Here is a 19,169-nt window from a genome sequence, read left to right as displayed (position 1 = left end):
CAACGTACGATAAGACTCCACGCTTACGCATCGCTTATGTCCTCTTCGTATAATCACACCGGCGCGCATCACGGCGCCAAGGCGCTGGGATGATTGCACGAACCACCCACTGGATGGTGTGGCGGCTGATGCGATTATACGCTCCTGCCACGTAATATTGAATTTTTTCACGCCACTGTTTGGACTACATGAGGCCCAGGCCCGCAGCCAATAATTTTTAGGTATGGGCCACAGAAATTGGGCAAACGCCACTACCCTCCACTGGTCCACTAAAAATGAAGGAGTTATCCGTGGTCAAAAACGTGCGTGGCACAGAAATCGCGCAAACCCCACAACTCACCGCCGGTCCACTAAAAATGAACGTAACACACGTGGAGTCCACTGCGCGCTAGTCGCGTTTCTCAGGACTCTTTTAAGTCCAACCGATGGGCGGAAAACACCAACCTTATGTGCCGCACAGATCGGGCAAACTGCGCTACTAACAACCGGTCATCCTTGAAACGGAGAACGCCAAAAACACTCGTGCTGCTGAAATGAAAAACTTTAAAGTAGCATAGGGTAAATTCAAAAGGGACGTTCTGTAACTGCATGTACGGTCCATGAAAATTGTGCCACGCTGCACCTTTCATCTAATTTATGTGTCACCTCTGTGCCGTCACTCTACATTCAAGGCGTGACCTCAAACCTCAAACGTTTCGATATCGGATGCGATGCGGTTTTTCGTACAAGATCTCGCTACGGCTCATTAACCATATTCTATATACGTATAGGCACCGGCACAACACGGCCCCACCAGTTCCTTTTCAGTGGAAAGCAGCCCGGAGAAGGCTGTCTGAGCCATAGGTATTCCGTTAATACTCTCACGGCACAAAGCTTTGGAACATGAGCTTGAGCCGCGTGGCATTGCGGCAATTTTCCATGCGGAGTTTCAGCGTCTGACACTTGATGAGGAGAGAGAGAGAGAGCAACTTTATTGAAAGTAATCGAACACCAGTCTGGGTGCACCTTGATGAGGAAACCTCAGAGCTAATAATCACGTGTGACACATTGAGCAATTTAGCGCATATAAAATACGTGTTTGCACGAGACAGATAGGAGAAGCGTGAAATTATCGCAAGGTTTATAAATAGGAAAGGCAAATGAGCATGTGAGCAACTCAGTACATTGCCTGAGCATTTGCCTAAACCACTGTCCGATGAATGACAGCGTACTATATTGGCGTGAGCGCCACTTCCTCGCATTTCCACTTGTCATTCATGAACCGGCGCGACGGACACTCAAAACCAGTGGTACAAATTCGAAATTATACTTTTCCGTGCTTTTTGTGTTTGTCACCAGCTTGCACGTGTGTTATCTTATCCGATGCTTTCCACGGAATAAGCGTGCACAAAAAGCCTGGGAGTATAACACGACTACTGCCGCTCAAAATAACACAAATGCACAACGCACTAAAGCGTAGATAAGGGAACATGCTATTATAATGTAATCGTACCAACTAGGTCCCATTCGTACAATCAGGTCGCGTAAATTTGCAGTGACGCGAAATGCATGACTCACTGATCCGGCAAACGAGAAGTGATATATTCTAAATATGACAAGAAAACGTCAAAAAGAGGTCAATAAAGCGCTAATGCCATAATCACACCGAAATTTAGAACACGGAGCAGTACTCGTTCTTGAAGAGGGCTTGATTCTGCTTGCACTGAAATAGCGGCGCAAACTGAGGTACGTTCATGACCGCAATGTTACACTTCAAGTGAGACCACCTGGCATCGTCACGCCGAAACAAAGGATCTTCAGCGCGCTCACAGAGGTGGTAACAGTAACGCGCGTAGAAGGTCTGCATCATGACCGGCTCCACGAACTCGCGAGGAGTTCTGGCTCGCTCCAGTTCACTCGCCTCTAGCGCGATCCGGAAACCGGTTGCCCAGAAAATGACGTCTTTCAGGAGCTTCTCCCTTTCGTGCGTCGACCCGCCCTCCAGCTCAGGCCAGTGGAGGGACGCGATTTCGGCCGCGAAGCAGGACCTGACGGGCCGGACACCTTCACTGATAGAAGCGGGCCTCGTCCCTGGACTGCCAGTTTCCGAGAACGACAAGCCAAGTGACTTCAAAGCCTCTAGTGCCACGGAAACACCGAAAGTGGCGTAATTCAGAAACCTGAAAGCCCCCTGGCAATAGGAAGGAGGCACGAGGTCTTCCACGGGGACGCGCAATTTCGCTGACTGTCTCAGCCTGACGCTGCCCTCGCTTGTGCTGCTCGCGTTTCCGCCTGGAGGGTGTGTCCTCCTAAATATTTCGAGCTCAATGATGTTCCCGTAGAGACTTCGAACATGCATGCTTCCCAAGCCGTCCATCGATCTCGGGTCCACGACGTCCATATTACTCGAGACGGACGTCAGAAGCCTTCCGATTTCGTCCGCAGTAATCGACGTGGAGGAGTGGCGGTTGCCGTCGCGACGTGCTACTATTTTTTTGAGCGTCCCGAGCACGGCCTGGACGATGAAGAGGGCATCTCCGGTGAGGCCTACGGCGAGGTCCATGCGCGTCGCAAGGAACCCCCACACGTCCCAGAAAGCAAACCGAAGCAACTTGTAGCAGACACTCTTGTCGTTTCTATTCGCGTACGCCACCAGCAGATCCTCTGGTAGAAGCAGGTAGGCGAGGACGTACACGGCCGATTCCGTAGCGCGCATGTCCACGAACACCGCGTGCAGAGTATTCCGGAGGGTCGTTAAATCCCCGACTCGGACTCTGTACTTCGCTGGCGGAAGCAAGGTATTTATGATGTCGTCATCTGCTGAAGGACCAGAAGAATCCCGCTTGATATGCAGGAAACTCGGCGTCTCTTGCTTGGCGTGAGTGCTGTAGTTTTCTTCACCGTTCCTCGGTGACAGAATAACGGAGCTTCCGGTTCCGAAACTTCCCTGTGGATGTGTTTCCTGTGCGGGACTTGCTTTGTCGAAAGCAGCGGTGGAAAGAGAGGAGTTAGATGAAAATTCTTCTTCATGCTGACCCGGAGTACCGTGATGCAACAGAAGGTCGTGGTCTATTTCTATGAGTCTCTGCAGGGTACGCGCTGCGACTTCGTACGCTTGCTGCAGGATGTCCACCGTGTAAACAAATGCAAGGCGTAGGTCTATATCGTCGAGGTAGGTCGACAGCGGAGGTCGGATGCCCAGAACGTTTAGCGTCTCTTCTGGCCCAGGTGCGAAGAACAAAAAGGCCGACATGCCGTACTTGATGGACACTACAGATATGAGCTCTATGAGCTTTTCAGGACTGTTCATTTGCAGAAGGGCATTAATGCTGACCTCTGGGACGAGAGAGAAAAGCAAGTCCGCGTGTTCTTTGACGTAGATTGTGGGGGCGGAGACCAGGCGTCGACAAGACCTGAAGAACCGGGCCGCCTTGTTCTCCACGCCCTGCCTGTCCATCTCCCAGGGGACATTCATGAGCTTCCACTCAATCTGCTCCCAAACAATTGCTGAGCCTTCGCTACGTACTTGGCCGCCCCTGCGAGACAAAAATACAGACCACGTGGGCACTTCAAGTAAACCTTGATTGAAAGCGGCATGCGTGCGAAATCCCGTGCATTTTCACCCCTAACAGGCGTACAGAAATCGGTAGCTTGCAACTCACGCAAAGGCTCATCTTTGTTCTTTCTTGAGTGGTTAGCTCTGTCTGAAAATCTATGTCGCTCCGAAGGAACGAGTGGATCACGAGATCTAGAATGCGTGGTCTAAAGCTGTACTGTCAATCGATTTCCGGGTCGAACACACAACGTCGCGCAATAATGCATGGTGCGCACTAGGGTTCCGAATAAATTTTGGCTACTTCCTGTTTCTTAACGTGCTCCCACGCACGCCTTACTAATTCAGCTGCATTCGCCTCCCACTTGCCTATCCACCGCCATGCGACCGTGGCAGCGGGTATTTCACCTGCGAAATCGTTCTCAGTAGCAGAAAACCAGCCGATGAAACATCTCATACACACACGTCTTCGGAATAATCTTGACCGCCAGGCTGCACAGGAATGCAGTACCTGCCATCGCGAAGTCTAAACGCGGATTCGATCGTGCCAACACGCAGCACCATGGCCCTTGAAGCACTGCGCATTTCCACGTTGCCGCCAGTGCCATCAAAGTGCTCCGGTACCCTAAAGAACCGTCAAGGGCTCCCCCCCAAAGCGGCTCAAAATATAATCTGTCCTGCTCGAACCGAGCCAATTCTATTCAGCCGATTTTATTATTCTCACTGCGTCTAAATCTGTTGTGCCTTTGACTGTGTGTTTCACTCCCCTCCTCCCCCTTCAATAAAAGGTCCGTTGCTATTGTCCAAGTAACACCTTCTTTCACCCATAACTCATTGTCAATAGCCCTCAAAACAAAATGGAAATGAGGTTGCTGTGGCAAAAGGCACATTAAAGCCAAGTGTACTGTATGGCAGGATAGCTGCATGCTATAAACCATGTTAGATGTCTAGACCGCGACTCTGTAAAGCGCAGTTACGCGCTAAAAAGTGGTCTCTCCTTTATTTATACATACTGTCAATCTCAGAGGGATTATAACAGGTGAACAATCTAAGGCAGTGATCAAGTACAGTGAATATCAAAAAAAAATAATTAGAAATTAACAAAAAAAAAGAAAACATACAAGCACATTTGTCGAAGTACAAACACATTGGCACTTTACTCAAATAACAAAAAAGATCACATAACACCATATTAACTTTGCGAGGCTATCAAGTCGCCTTCTACTAGTTGTGAGAAAGTGGCCAAGGATGTGCTACTGGTAATGGAGGCCCTGTTAGCATGTTCATTAATTAATTCATTTATTTTCTTCTAACAATATAGCTTTGTCATGATTATGAGGGGACTTTAAGGCTATAGCGCCATCTTTTTTCAGTCGACCGTGAACGTCTCAACTCGCCTGCCTTGTCCCTCTTCAACTTACCGGCTACAGACGAACGTATAGAAGTCGTCGCACGGGTTTACGCTAAAGTTCAGGGTAGCGCGAACTACCTCGGCCGCTTTCGAGCAGAGGAACGGAGGCGGCCTTCCAAGCAGCTCGCTGGGGTAGAATAGGTCCTGGCGGAAGTACGCGAAGAGCAGCACGGCCGCAGCCACCGCAGCCAGCGTGGCGGTCAGCGTGCATCGGCACATCAAGATGCGATGCCTCTGTAGCCAGCGGCGCATGAGAACCACCGACGGCGAGTTCATGCCAGCTGCGGGGGACTTACGAGCTGTACCATCGCCGTGGCTGGCGACGGGTGATGATATCTTCGCACTCTTCGACGGCTTCGGTGACGCTGACTGTGGGGGCGACTTGGGTGATAATTTGAGCAAGGGCAGAGGTCCGGACGACGTCAGAGATGGGGAAGCAGGCGACGAGGATGGCAGCGGTTCCTTCGTAGCTTGCTTTGCTAGCTTGTTCTGCTGCGCCTTTGGAGTCGGTTGCTCCACCTTGGATCTACCGACGTCGTCGGGAACCTTAGCTGGTGCAACGCCGTCGGTCATCGCGGGCTGTTCCCGCCGGAAATACCGGGAACAAATGTTGGCGATAGCTCAGGTGCCAGTGGCCTTCCCTTGAGATGAAGTGCGTCTTGTTCTTGATGATGACGGTCCTTGAAAATATAGGTACCTTGCTTGTTTACTTGTTCCTTGGCACTCGCTCCTACCCATTATGAGGGATTGGCCAAGAAGCAAGCTGTTAATGTGAATATAAACATTAAGACAAAGGCAGGAACGTAGAAAAGTCACTTTTTTTTTAAAGAGAATATCGTGATTTTAGTCTCTTTTTTTAGATTACGGGAAAACGCTGTTGTTATTGCATTGACAGTTGTTGTTGTTGTCTTCTACAAGTGGCATACGCCGTTATCCTTTTTGTTATTCGCTAAGATATGGCTCGCACCCGCTTCGGGAAATTTCCCACAGTCTCTCCATGTTCCTAGTCTTCGTCTTCTGGTAACACCGAATGGCGATTATTTTACTATGATGATTCTCACTGATGGCGCGTACCCAGTAAAGAGAATAATAGAATAATCGTGGCCTCCCTCTCCCTAATTCCCTCATGAGAGGGTGGAGACAACGCTAAAAATTCAGCAGAAAGAGGAAAGGCCTGTAGATAAGACAGCAGTACGTGATTTAGAAGGCACACTAACAGAAATAATAACAATATAATAATAATAATAATAATAATAGTAATAATAATAATAATAATAATAATAATAATAATAATAATAATAATAATAATAATAATAATAATAATAATGTATGTGTTATCGATAGAAACAAAAAAAGCTTATAAGTGGTTAATAGCAAGTCTCTTAACTCGAGATCTCAAGATCCAGGTAAATAAAATCCGGCAGATCCCACGCATTGTGGGGATCACTATTATGCGAAGCAGTCAACGAGTATGAGCCTATTCCGCATTTCTTGCTTTGGGCCAAGCGTTACAAGACGAGTCGACGTCTTTGTGCAGATTGATTAGTTGTAATGGAGTATCTTGGGCTTGCCAGGCACGACTGAAGTGGCGTGTAAGGGGTAGCTCATGGTCCGGCGTAACGTCGGCACTCACGCTAGAGCAGAGACGTCAGTTTTATCGCAGCGAAGTGCACCCTTCAGCGAAGTGCACCCTTCAATTTTACAACCGGTCAAATTCGCTTCCAGACTGACACGCTTGACCCCTTTCTATTTTACAACCGTTCAAAGTCTTTTCCAGATTGACAGGCTCATTTTCCTCTCTAACGCCATGCAGTTCGGTGACTCGGTGCGGAAAATTGCACTGCTTGAAAGATACGCAAGGCTTTCCCAATGCCCAATGCACGTGTCACAAAAAAAATGATAAATTTGTTTGACGGACACCGCCACGTGTCGATTGTGGCTCTTCACTCGAGCTCAACGAATAGATAAGTGCTCTACAGATCCATTCCCGTTAGTGTCGTTCACCGTCCGTTCAGGTGCGCCTCGTCGATGTCGACTTCAGATTGCTTTAAACGCACGAGCGCGCGTTCGTTCAACTCGGTTCCCGATATGCGTTAACACAGCGTCAGGGACGTGGTTAACTCATGAACGGAACGAAAACCCCGTTGAAGTAGACAGCCTCACCAATGTTGTACAAGTAGTAAGGGTGAGCAGTAGTGAACTGTGTAGCTTTTTGTATTGTACTAACGCCGAAAACCGTAGTTTTTCATTGGCAGTCATATTACACAAGTCTTGTCGACTTTTTTATTGCGATAGCAATTATATGGACAGTCTCGGCTGGAAATGTCCGCCCCCGTCGCCGTCATGCACCGTATATGTATAAGTATGTATATATATATAAAAGCCCCAAAGAAAAATAATTCAGAAAAATGCTTCCGAAGCGCGGAATCGAACCAGGGACCTCTTGCTCCGCAGCGAGTGGCGCTAGCCACTACGCCACGGAACGCAGGTCCTCCGCATAGCTAACGGCGAGCGTTATATACACACCCTTTGCCGCTGAACGGACTCAGAGATGGCCGACGCTCATAAGCGTTTCTTCATTACCAGCGAGATGGTGCTAGGAGCGCGACGAGCGCATTTAAAAGTCGTCGGCGAGCTCGCTCGCTTCTTCTTATATTTGCGCAAGGAGAACCTTGGCCTTCCGCTGTCTGCTCGCGTGGTTTTCTCGTGGTGAGGGCAAGAGGGATGTTTCAAGCTTTAGCCGTGATGTCCGCGCTCATGTTACGGAGCGCCGCTAAACGACGCCGCTAAACGAACAAACAGAAGATGAGCGTGAACTATCAAGTGTGACAGCTCGACACTTGAAGCACGCTAGTTTCCTTCGCTGCTTCGGCCGCCTTTGTAACAGGAGCGCTGTTCAAACTGAGAGTATCCATTGGCGAGCCTCACTTCGTATAGCATTAGTTTCTTGCTATCGCATTCATTGCTTCGCCCTTGCGGCGAAACTGTGATTTTTTGCTTTTCTGTACAACAATATTGTGCGGGCTCGAGCTTGAATGAAGAAACACGGGAACATCACACAAAGCTAAGACCCTGGCAACGACCAAGTGATCCAAAAACTCACAGGACGCTTATGCGTTCGCCTAAGACGACTCCAAGGCGAAAGGCCATGTTCTTTTTACCATCAGTGGATGTATTTATCACCCTCTCCCTTCACCTCCTTTAAGAAAGATTTCTGCACCTAACGTGATTTTTCACTGCCTCTATGACCGGAGGCATCAGAAGCTTTCACCTGTTTTGCACTGCTTCCGTAATAGGCCCACCTTTGACCAGGCGACGGTGTCATGTGATGACGTCAGGATGTGACGTCATTGTGATGTCATCACGTCACAAATAATGGTGATCTAATAAAAAATTGGAACATCTCCCCGAAGGGAACCCTGACGGGATGCGAAGCAGCAGCGTTGCGGACGGGTGGCGTCACGGGTTGAACGGCGCTAACGCGGGTGCTGCGGTGAGCGCTGGAAGATTCGTTTGAAGTGAAATTCGGTGTAGCGTTTACTGGTGTAAACGTTTGTTTGAAATGCAGACACGGGAGGCGAGCGGGCGTTGGAGCCGGCAGCTGCGGGCGCTCCGGCGGGTGAGGAAGAGAGTGACGTACGCGCGCACCTGCGAGGGAAGCGTGCGAGGGGAGCGTGACGTCAACGCCCAGCTGCGGCGTGACCTACTTGGCACCGCTCCAACACTTGCGCCGAGGGAAGCGCGTTGCCTCGCGTTTGTGCGGACGGAGTGACAGCGTTACACAGGCTAGTGAAAGCTGCTTTCGCATCTAAAATGGTTTGGTGGGCGCGTTGGTTCATTCTCTAATAGATTGAGCGCAATCGGACGGGACACAAGAAGACAAGACGACTACACAAGCGCTCACTCAAAACGTTAGATCCTACCACTTCCCCGTACTTATTGTAGCAGGTGACCCGAAGCAAATCGTTGAGCAGCCTCGTCTGCCTTCCAACCTCAGAGCGGATAATGCGGCACACCCTCCTTGCATGGTTCGGTGAAGGTTTCATCAAACCGCTCTGAGGTTGGAAGGCAGACGAGGCTGCTCAACGATTTGCTACGGGTCACCTGCTACAATAAGTACGGGGAAGTGGTAGCATCTAACGTTTTGAGTGAGTGCTCGTGTAGTCGTCTTGTCTTCTTGTGTCCCGTCCGTTTGCGCTCAATCTATTCGAGAATGGTGATCTGTGGCGTCAATACGTGATGATGATTTCTTGCGTCACTCGCGTGGACGCCACCGGCGCGGGACGCCGACGGTCAATTTTCACGTTTGATTAGGCATTTGCGTTCGCCTTAATAATAGAGCTTTCGATTCCGCGAATCCAAAGGCTTTGTGCACCGAAAGGGGCGTTCTCCTGAACAAAACCCTACGCCCGACTTACATTGCTTCGTATACGAGTTCGCGTTCTCTAGAATGTGCGGCAGTTCTCGTCTCCTCAATTGGAGTGCGCACAACTTGAAGGTCTATAATGACCAGTATATCGCTGAGGACCACTTCGCTTGCCGTGATGGTAGCGATATAATATCTGGTGCAGTAATCAACTTTCAAGTGCGATATTCCGAGAGAATACTTTTAGACCTCTAACACTTCTATGCTGTGATGCCAAGCCGCAGACAAACGCAGCACTTGTCGGCAACAAATGGCACGTGCGGCATGTCACTTGTCAAAGGGCATTTGCTGAATGCTAACTGGCATCTTCGAAATGTCCCAGACAAGTGCTTTCAGCATTTGTCTGAGACACGAGAACAACTTCTCATGTGTCCTTTGGAAACTATATATAGTTGTAGCCTTGCTGAGCTTCATCAGAAGTGTGTTTAAATTAACGCTTTATTCTTCTAGCTGTAGTTATGCTTAATTAAGCTCGGTGTGAAAATAATTAGGCGCCCTTCCCTTATCTGCAAAATGGGGGCAAGCGAAGCTTGCCGTGTGCGTGCCTTACCTACTATTCTTCTTTCTTTCTTTCTTTCTTTCTTTCTTTCTTTCTTTCTTTCTCTTTCCTTCTTTTCGTTTCTCTTACTTTCTTTTTCTTTCTTTCTTTTTTCTTTTCTCCCATCTTTCTTTCTTTCTTCCCTTCTTTTCCCCTTCTTTCTTTCTTTTTTTCTTTCCTTCTTTCTTTGTTTCTAGCTTTCTTTCTTTCTGACGCATTGCTCAATACTCCCTCCCAACTTTTTCCTTCCTCCATGCCGGGAATCGGACCTTCACCCGTGTGCTTCGCAGCGCAACACGTCTGTTGCTACAGGCAACAGCGACGGTCATGCTCGAATCAATGAAAGGCAACAATGAAATTTGGTGACGTGAAATGACAAGCGACCTCGATAAAAGATCAGATTTCCATATCAGAAACGACTGATTGCCGACAAGCCCGCGATCGAGAGAGCATCAATGCTCTAATGAGCATCATTAGAGATCAATTAAAGCATCATTAGAGATCAATTAGAGCATCAATTAGACAATGGTGCATGCAAATACGCACGTCACGAGCCCACCTTCCAGGGCCGATTTTGTGTACACCCCAATTTCTTCACCGTCGCCAGCGCCGGGTTTTCGTGAACTATGCCGCCGCCACCGAAATGTGCAACTCATAAAAGCCTCACTTAGTACATTGGGGACGTTCACAGCCATTCGCTGTAATCAGCTCCAGCAATGTCTTGTCACTGCACCAAGATGCATGATAAGATACTATAATAATAACAATACATATAAGAACACATTTCAAGACATCGCTAGTCGGGGATTCGCTCCGAGGAATTCATGCGCAACGGTTGCGTCGTCCGCGATGCCGAGTCTTCTCCGTCTCTCGCCGATCGTCGTGCCGTGACGGTAGCCTCGTCCGCCAAGCCGAGCACCTCTCACCGATTAAGGTTCGCCTTTCCGTGATGTCCTCGTGCCCCTAGCCGATCGTTGCCTCGTCCCTGAACTCTGTTGACCGGATCCCCCCTACTCTTTCCTATTATTCTTTTAACCCCTCCTTATCCCTTCCCTCTGAGAGCTACTGCTGAGGTGTCATCCCAGAGATAGACAGTTGCGGGGCTCTCAAATTTTCTTATCTTCCTGTTTTTTTTTATTATTATTAAGAATCACTCCCCCCCCCCCCGACATCGCTAGTCGTAAAACGACGTTTTTGCAATTTTGCATTTTCTAAAGTGCTGATTGATAACATTGTTTAAAGATAAGTAGTCTGCCACTAAAGAAAGCTTCTTTCATTACAGGAAAATCATAGATATGCCATCAGATAAAATACTGCGAGTATTGAAATATTCTTTATCGTGCATTAACACTTTCACGATAGACAAACGATATTGTTATTCTCAGCGACAGGGTTAAGTACAATAATGAAGATGTTGTTACACGTCATAGACTTCACATTTGATATGTGGGCTCTTAAGGAGAACATGTGCCTATTAGAAGAGGTAAGCACGCCTTCAAGTGACACGTTTATTCGACCAGAAACATTGCTTCTATATCCTCGCCTGGTTGTGCACTTGAACACCATTATTCGTTATAGGGAACCGTATACAGTAGGCCATCTTCACTTGAGCTGGCGTAGAGACCCAGCTGGTTACGCTGGATCACGCCTACTGGACCAAGCTCGCTGCGCGGCAGAGGCCGGTGAAGTCCCGGACCGAACACCCATCCATTCCTCTTACATTCCTCCTACATCCATTCCTCTTCCTCTTCCATTCCTCTTCCTCTTACGTCCATTCCTCTTACATTCCTCCTACAAGACCAAGTGAAGTTATTTTCCTTTTTCGCGCGGCTATGTTTGATATTTTGAGGCAGCCAGCTCGGGCCTTTTATATAAAAGCACTGCCGTTCGTATTACTTTTTATTATCATAGATATTTTCTCTTGCCATGTTTTCTCTTTTATTTGATGATCTCCATTGTCTTTTACAGAAAAGCTGTGTTTAACTATAGGCCATTCGTAACTGCACGCAGTAACTGTGTGAGAGAGAACTGAACTTTATTGTTTGACCAGACTCCTTGTGCTTCAGCCCTAAGGTGGGTGGCCTCCTCAGTCTAGGTAGCCATGGTTCGGTGCAGCCGCCTCATCCCTGTTCACCAAACGTAGCTGGTTTTCAGGATTCTGTGTCACCAGCAGAGCCTCCCACTCGTCTTCGAATTCTTCCTCTGGGCCCCCTCTTTTCTCCCAGTTTTCGCCCGGGGGTGATGACGGTGGTACGTCCGGGTTATTTGTGAACTCCGATAAAACCCTTAGGGCAGGTAGTGCGTGCCACACAAATAGCGTACACTCCGCTACTCGCCGCTGGTCCACTAAGAACGTCGCGAAACGGAGAATGCGGCAAAGAGACGCACGTTGCTGAAATGGTTCCTCAAGATCGTGAACGCAACGTCAAGCGCATGCGGCAAGCCAGAGAAGACGACGCATGTCGCGGCCAAAAGTCGCATGCTGCTCAAATGGAGAACTCTGGAGGAGCATACGTGAAATTTATAGGGACCTTTGTGTACCTATCGTGAAGATTCTCTGCCTTTCTGGACCTTGCTGCCGAAATGCTGTCGCCGGGTACCTAGCGATAAATAGGTACAAACGCACTTCCGGCCTGGTGCTCAACAGAACGGAAGACTATGGCACCTCATTCAGGAATCATAGGTACACATTGCAGAGCAACGTTAACATTTGTTACCTTCACTCATGTTGGTAAGGAATATTTATTGAGCAGTGGCAATAAGCAATGCGGGCTTTGTGTGAAAGGTTAGGTTGTAAATAAAATCAAACGATAAAGAAACACATGCAGCCAACCGTCTTTAATAAGCAAGGAAGAAAACTATACAAAAATGATAATCAACCTAAAAATTTATATAGGAAGCAAATGTTTTAAATTTCGTATTTTAGGCATTTATGCTTTAAATCTTAGTGAAACAGAAATACAAGGCTAAAACACGGTAAAAATTATCGTAATGACTTCCGCATTCTCTCGATCTTGATAATTGAAATAATCTTCGTTTCATCTATAAGTAACCGCTTATGCATATATCTTAATTATTCACTTACTTTTATTCCTACTCTTGAGTTCTCATTTCTCTTCTCTTTATCTTCCTTGCTGCAGTTTTTTTTTTTTCATGCTTCTTACACATCCACGAAGTCCTGACCCACGCCTTTTTGTGGGCATCGTTCGTAGGCATATCACCATCATGAATATCACGTGCTGCTGCAGCTGCGGCGCGTGCAGCCACGGGGTCTCCTCTGCTACAGCCAGAAGAAGAACTGCGTTCCGTGTTGTCCACCAGCATTCTCCGCGCCATCCCCTCGATTCTTGCCTTCACCTTGCGCGCCACAGAAGACTGTCGCCATGACGCTGCCAAAGCTTACCAGCACAGGCGACAATGAACCGGATAGCGGGGTAAGCTTTCTGAGCGAATTATTTCCTTTCTTACGTCGGGGCTGGCGAATGGCGCCAGATGACCCCCGCTGGGCCAATATTACAAACTGATTGGATGTGAGCCGCCTGCTTGATGGGACAAGGCTTTCGTGCGCGTCGCCAGTGAAACCAGAATCCTTCAAGAACTCTGGTGAAACACACTGCGAGACGCCGTGCACGACCGCTGCGTTACGAAAAGCTCATCTTTAATTCCAACCACTGCTTATGCGGTTCACCAAGTGGACGCCACTGACCAATTGTAAAATTTACAAGCGCACTCTGCAGAATTTATCGATTGATTGATTGATTGATTGATTGATTGATTGATTGATTGATTGATTGATTGATTAATTGATTGATTGATTGATTGATTGATTGATTTGAACGAGCAAAATTGCCACAGGGGACGTTACGAAATTCATATAGCGGAGGACTCTGGACTCATTTTCGAAACCTCAGATTCCTTCACGTAGAGCCAGAGCACCCCGTGTTCGCGTTCCGCTACTATAGAAATACGAACGTCGCTGCTTGCAGTCGAGCCGGCCAAGTCATACTTAAAGACTAAAACATCTGAAATAGCTTTGGTGCTAGTAAGTTTCCGCGGGTCAGTCGTCACAGATATGTCCATACATATGCCCGCTCCGACGATCGGACGTGAAAGCAGTTGGTGGGACTGGAAATGTGATCCGATTTTGCTACCACTTGAAGCTTCCCATCATACGTTGTACAGCTGATGCGTGTATATATCTTGGGTGTAACGAAATCTACCTCTTCACAGCTTGTGTTTTCACATAATTGCGCGCGTACATAATTACCATTTATTGGACATTAGGGCGGTAGCCAAATAAGAGTAAGAAATCGTTTCGAATAAATTTAACTATTTGAGAAGCGATCTTTTCGGAAATTTTGATGTATGAAATTTCTGAAAAATGTAACCTGCAACGAATATTCCTGTTAATGATAAGGGTTTGTCGCTACGATTCCGCCAGAAAGATTGCCTGCGAAGCGCTACCGGTAAATGTAGCCATGACCGAATTTTCGTATGCTCGCCAATGCATTCGCAGCGTCCTCACGGTCAAGCTGCGGTGTACGGCGGCGCCACGCAGTTTCGGAGCCGAGCTCATAAGCTAGCCACGCTCATCATGATGACCACGGGCAGCGCCAACGCCGCCATGTTTCCCATGATGTTCATCTACTACGGAGGAGGTTGGTACCGCGACTCACTACTGCGCTAAGTTTCGAGCGCATGGCCCGGACCTTCCAGTAAAGCGACAATTAAGCTTTTGGAACCACGAAGTTCGACAGAGTTGCCGGGAACATGGCTTGTAATCTTTGTAAGGGGGGATAAACCCCAGTTTGAATTTTTTCTCCAATTGATGGCCTCCTCTCCTGTTAGTTGCTTGTGTGGAGGGTCGTATACTTGTCACGTATAAAACGCTGATGGGCAAGCAGGTCTTTTGCGATGGTAGCCCCTGGTGCGGAGGGAGTCCTACACTACATCACAGTACCTGGGGCTGCTTAAAGCATACATGACACATGAAACGCACAAATGACACCAGCGTACACGTTGGAGCAGTGGCAGGCGCGTCTGTCCAGCTCTAACCAGGCCGACCAGTAAGCGCTGCTCGTCCAGGCAGAATTGGCGGCTAAGGTCAGTGGGGCCCTCGACTAGGGCTCCTCCCTTTCAAATAATTTGTCTTCAATTAAAAGTTTTCTCTGTTCTGAGCGAGTCCTGCGGATTTTACTGCAGACTTGAGTTGCTCTCTTTCGGACGCTACGGAACAATCTTCATAGAGAGACTTCTAAGGTGGCCTAGTTGCGGTGTTGGAAAGATTGATTATTAAATCTTTAATAGTCGAAAATGTTTACAGCTGACTGCCTTGAAGGGTCAGAAACTCCCGAGTGTCGGCGCTTTTAGTTCAGCTGTTGCTGCGGGTTATACCCCTGTCAGAAACGTTACTGTCAGATGTATCGATTAACGTATACATTTAATGTGGTCACTTGGCTGTCACACAGGGACATCTAACGTCATTAAAGGGAAGCTGAAGCAAATTTTAAAAAATTACTTTGGAGCATGTAAGGACAGTTTGATCCCTGCTGAATCCGAAAAGCGACGTGAGAGTTCTTAAAAGTGAACGCAAATATCACTTTTCGGCAAAACACAGTAATGTGGCCGCTAGGCTTCTTGAGGTGCTGAGCGAACGCGGTATGCCGCGTTATCTCCAACAGCAGCACTGCTGAAGCGTGGCCTCGTCGATTAGCTCCGGCAACGGCACGTCACGAGTTAGTCACGGAGGCCACGGTTAAATATACGAGAGACGCTTGTTCACTTAGCACTCGGCTGTTTGTTGTTATTCCTGATATCGTGCATCCAGCTGCAGAACTTTGAGCTTCGCTATAGTTACTTGAGCCTTCGTCACACAAAACAGCGCTCTCGCAGTTCGGATCAGTAAGCGGCGGGAACCTTCCGTCGGAGTGCAGCGCGGCTCCGCCAAAGGAATCGAAGATGACGTAGGTTTCCACGTCCACACTTCCGCACGTGTGGGCGGAGCAAGACAAACTTTTCGTTCGCGTATCCTAAAGCTCCTGCTGCAACAACTGCGAAAAAGAAATTACGACATCGTTGACAATAACGTCGGTCCTCCCTAACCGCGAAGTTTTATGGAATTCTAAAACCTCTTCAGCTTCCCTTTAAAATGCCCCTCACCAGGTGACATAACGCATTTTAGTTGGACATGTTGCGAGCCCAAGAAGGAGCATTATGCCACGAGAATTTTTCTAATCGGTCCGTTAGAAGCCGGGAAAAAAATTTGGCAGATGCCACGGACCGTGGGAATCGATATTATGCGAAGCATGCGCGGGATGGTGACTGCGGCGTAATTTTTCACATTGAGCGAAACGTTACGGAATAGCGCTAGAGAAATATGGAAGTTGTATACGCACACTCATATGATGAAGAGTCGCATATCTATTATATAACCAGTTGTTTACAGTAGCGAAATGATGGCAACAGCAACATGGGTGTTACCAACGGCAGACGCGGTGAGCTGATAGGTAGTTCAGAAGTGCTTCTTAGTACCTTCATGATATGTAGTGCTTATATTCTCCAATACTGGATAGCACGAATCCCAACAGGACAAAGAAAGAACACAGATGCACAGGACAGGCGTTACTCGCAACTAAGCTGCATTCAGGAAAGTTTCCCCTAGACGTATACACCGCCGAGTGGCACACGCAGGCGCACTGCACGTACGTTACAGTCACAGTTACAGTTTTAATGCTTATACTTGTCCGTTGTGACGGAGAACGCACGCACGTTTCACGAACCCGTGTGTATGTGTAGAAGGGTTTTTTGACAGTTCTTGAATAAGGTCATCCTCACCATAACCAGTGAGCACCGCCAGCTGGACTGGACTTGTTAATCGAATACTTTCGTGATCGCGGCTATGAGGAGTCTAAGTGTAGTGAAGGGGGAGGTATAGTGCAGCTGGTGGAAATCCTGGATGCCTCTACGATGAAATGATCTATGACTCCTCTTGTCGTGGAAGTGGCAGCGAGGTCTTTTGATGCCCTCTCCACATCCAATCCGTCTTTCACGCAGTATAAGAACCAAGCGTTGTTGGGTCTTGATAAATCAATGTTGAAGTGTCCGGTAGTGATGAGAGGCCTGGTTCTCTCAGCAGATTTATTGTAGGAAGCTTTGACGCCAGTTTTTGCGTAATCCGCGTGGTCCACGTTGCGGAATACGTGGACGAGTGGATGGTGGTTGAGCGTCTTCCAGGGGTGTTCTGTCTTCAGTTTCTTCACTTTCTTTGCATCCGTCACGGTGGTGTAGCGGTTAAGGTGCTCGGCTGCAGATCCGAAGGTCACGCGTTCGATCCCGGCCGCGGCGGTCGCATTCCGAAGAAGGCAAAATGCTAGATGCCCGTGTTCTCTGCGATCTCGGTACACGTTAAAGAATACCAGATGGTCAAAATTTCCGGAACTCTTCGCTACGGCGTCTCTCAATGATATCGTGGTTCTCGGACATAAAACCCCAACAGTTATTATGATTATCACAGTCCTTGCGTGTCAAAGTGTGTGTTCGCGGTTACTGTGTTGGTTGAGACTCTGTATCACCTGTGGCGCATACCCGCATATCATTAACTCTGGTTTACGGGTATGTGCCACACGTGACTGAGAGAAAGGGTTTCATGACGTACGCGACAGGTATTTTGCGTTATTCATGTCATGACCAGTGAATCGCGTTCGTCATAAACGGATCCCCTGCTGTGCCAATTTGGTATATTACAAGTTATGGAGACGACCAGGAGAGCGCTCAGACGTAGGCGGCTAGATAGATAGATAGATAGATAGATAGATAGATAGATACGTAGATAGAAACGGCCAAAGTACCTGAGGTTCGCTAAGAAATGCTTCGCATTTAAAAATTGGCAGATCCCACGCAATTTGGGAATCGATGTAATGCGAAGCAGCCAGCAAAGAGCTGCATACATCGTCTTATTTGTCATTGAGGCTAATGAAGTCATTCATGTCGTGACATCTAGTTCGCTATATATATGTCGCGAGATTGTCATACATGCATGCGTGTACAATCTGGTATATGCCATGCTAATGAAACATATATTCTGCTACATATATATACGATGCGTGACCTGCTATTTCTGTTCGTCACGCACTCCTCTCATGCCATACCAATTTTGGTACATATGCAGTTAACAAAACAGCCGCAGAGCACCATGAGCGTGGCGTCTAAATCATACCGTACATGACATGCATGTCATGATTTTCATGTGAACTCCGGTTATTTGTGTTCCTCACATAGTCATGTCGCGCAATACCAATTTTGATGTCGATCAATCTAGCGAAACGGCCGCCAGCGCACCATGAGCATGGCGCGTAAGTCATGCTGTGCATGACGTGCGTGTCAAGATTTTCATGTTAACTCCTGTTATTTGTGCTCGTTACACAGTCACGTCACGCAATACCAATTTTGGTGTATATCAAGCTAGCGAAACGGCCGGAAGCGCACCATGAGCGTGAAATGTAAATCATGCTGTACATGACATGCGTGTCATGATTTGCACGTTTGGACCTGTTACTTATGTTCGTCATACACTCTTGTCACGCCATACCAATTTTTGGTATATATGAAATTCACGAAATGACCGCAAGAGCACCAAGACAGTGGAATGTAAATCATGTCCTTCATGACATGGATATCATGATTTTCATGTTATGGCCTCTCACTTATGTTCGTCATAAAGCCATGTTACGCCATACCAATTTTCGTGTACATCCTATTAACGAAACCGCCAGGAGAGCACAAAGTCGTAGGTGGCTAGATAGATAGATAGATACGCTCAAAGTCGCAGAAGTTCGCTAAGAAATGCTTCGCATTTAAAGGGCCCCTAAACCACCAACAGACGCTCGCGTGCTCCTCTCCGTGCCTTTCCTTCATGAACAACAGCCGTCATGACGTCACCTGTATGATTAGATGACGTCGCGAGCAACAGACGCTGTCAGTGGGCTTACAAGAGCGTGTTTTCTGCTAGCAGATGCCCGCGCTTCTTGCGTTTTCACCTCGGACGCTGAGGAAGGGCACTCGGAGAGGTGGATAGACGAGCCGACGAACGCAGCCTAGCGAAGGAAAGAGCGAAACGACAAAGCGCGTGCAACTCCGCCAGCGTTCGCAGTAGACTCGTGCACAACTGCAACGCCACAACTAAATTTCGACCTCTGCGTGGTTTAGGTGCCCTTTAAAATAATTTGTAGCGGCGCGAAACCATGATGCTAGGAGGCGAGCTGCA

At 47.9% G+C, this 19,169-nt stretch overlaps 1 protein-coding gene across 1 annotated transcript in view; it reads left to right on the top strand.

Annotated features, from left to right (window-relative positions):
• Positions 1 to 13,290: 13,290 nt before the first annotated feature.
• The window catches only part of LOC119398868 (sodium-dependent proline transporter), a 45,484-nt gene continuing 39,605 nt past the window's right edge, over positions 13,291 to 19,169 (top strand). Inside the window, exons 1-2 of the mRNA XM_037665686.2 lie at positions 13,291 to 13,341; positions 14,424 to 14,565. Of these exons, the coding sequence (XP_037521614.2) occupies positions 13,291 to 13,341; positions 14,424 to 14,565 (193 nt within the window). The remainder of the gene's footprint in view (positions 13,342 to 14,423; positions 14,566 to 19,169) is intronic.

The sequence above is a fragment of the Rhipicephalus sanguineus genome, chromosome 7 (assembly GCF_013339695.2).
Source record: "Rhipicephalus sanguineus isolate Rsan-2018 chromosome 7, BIME_Rsan_1.4, whole genome shotgun sequence".
Classification (NCBI taxonomy): Eukaryota; Metazoa; Arthropoda; class Arachnida; order Ixodida; family Ixodidae; genus Rhipicephalus; species Rhipicephalus sanguineus.
This window is presented reverse-complemented; position numbering and strand designations above follow the sequence as displayed.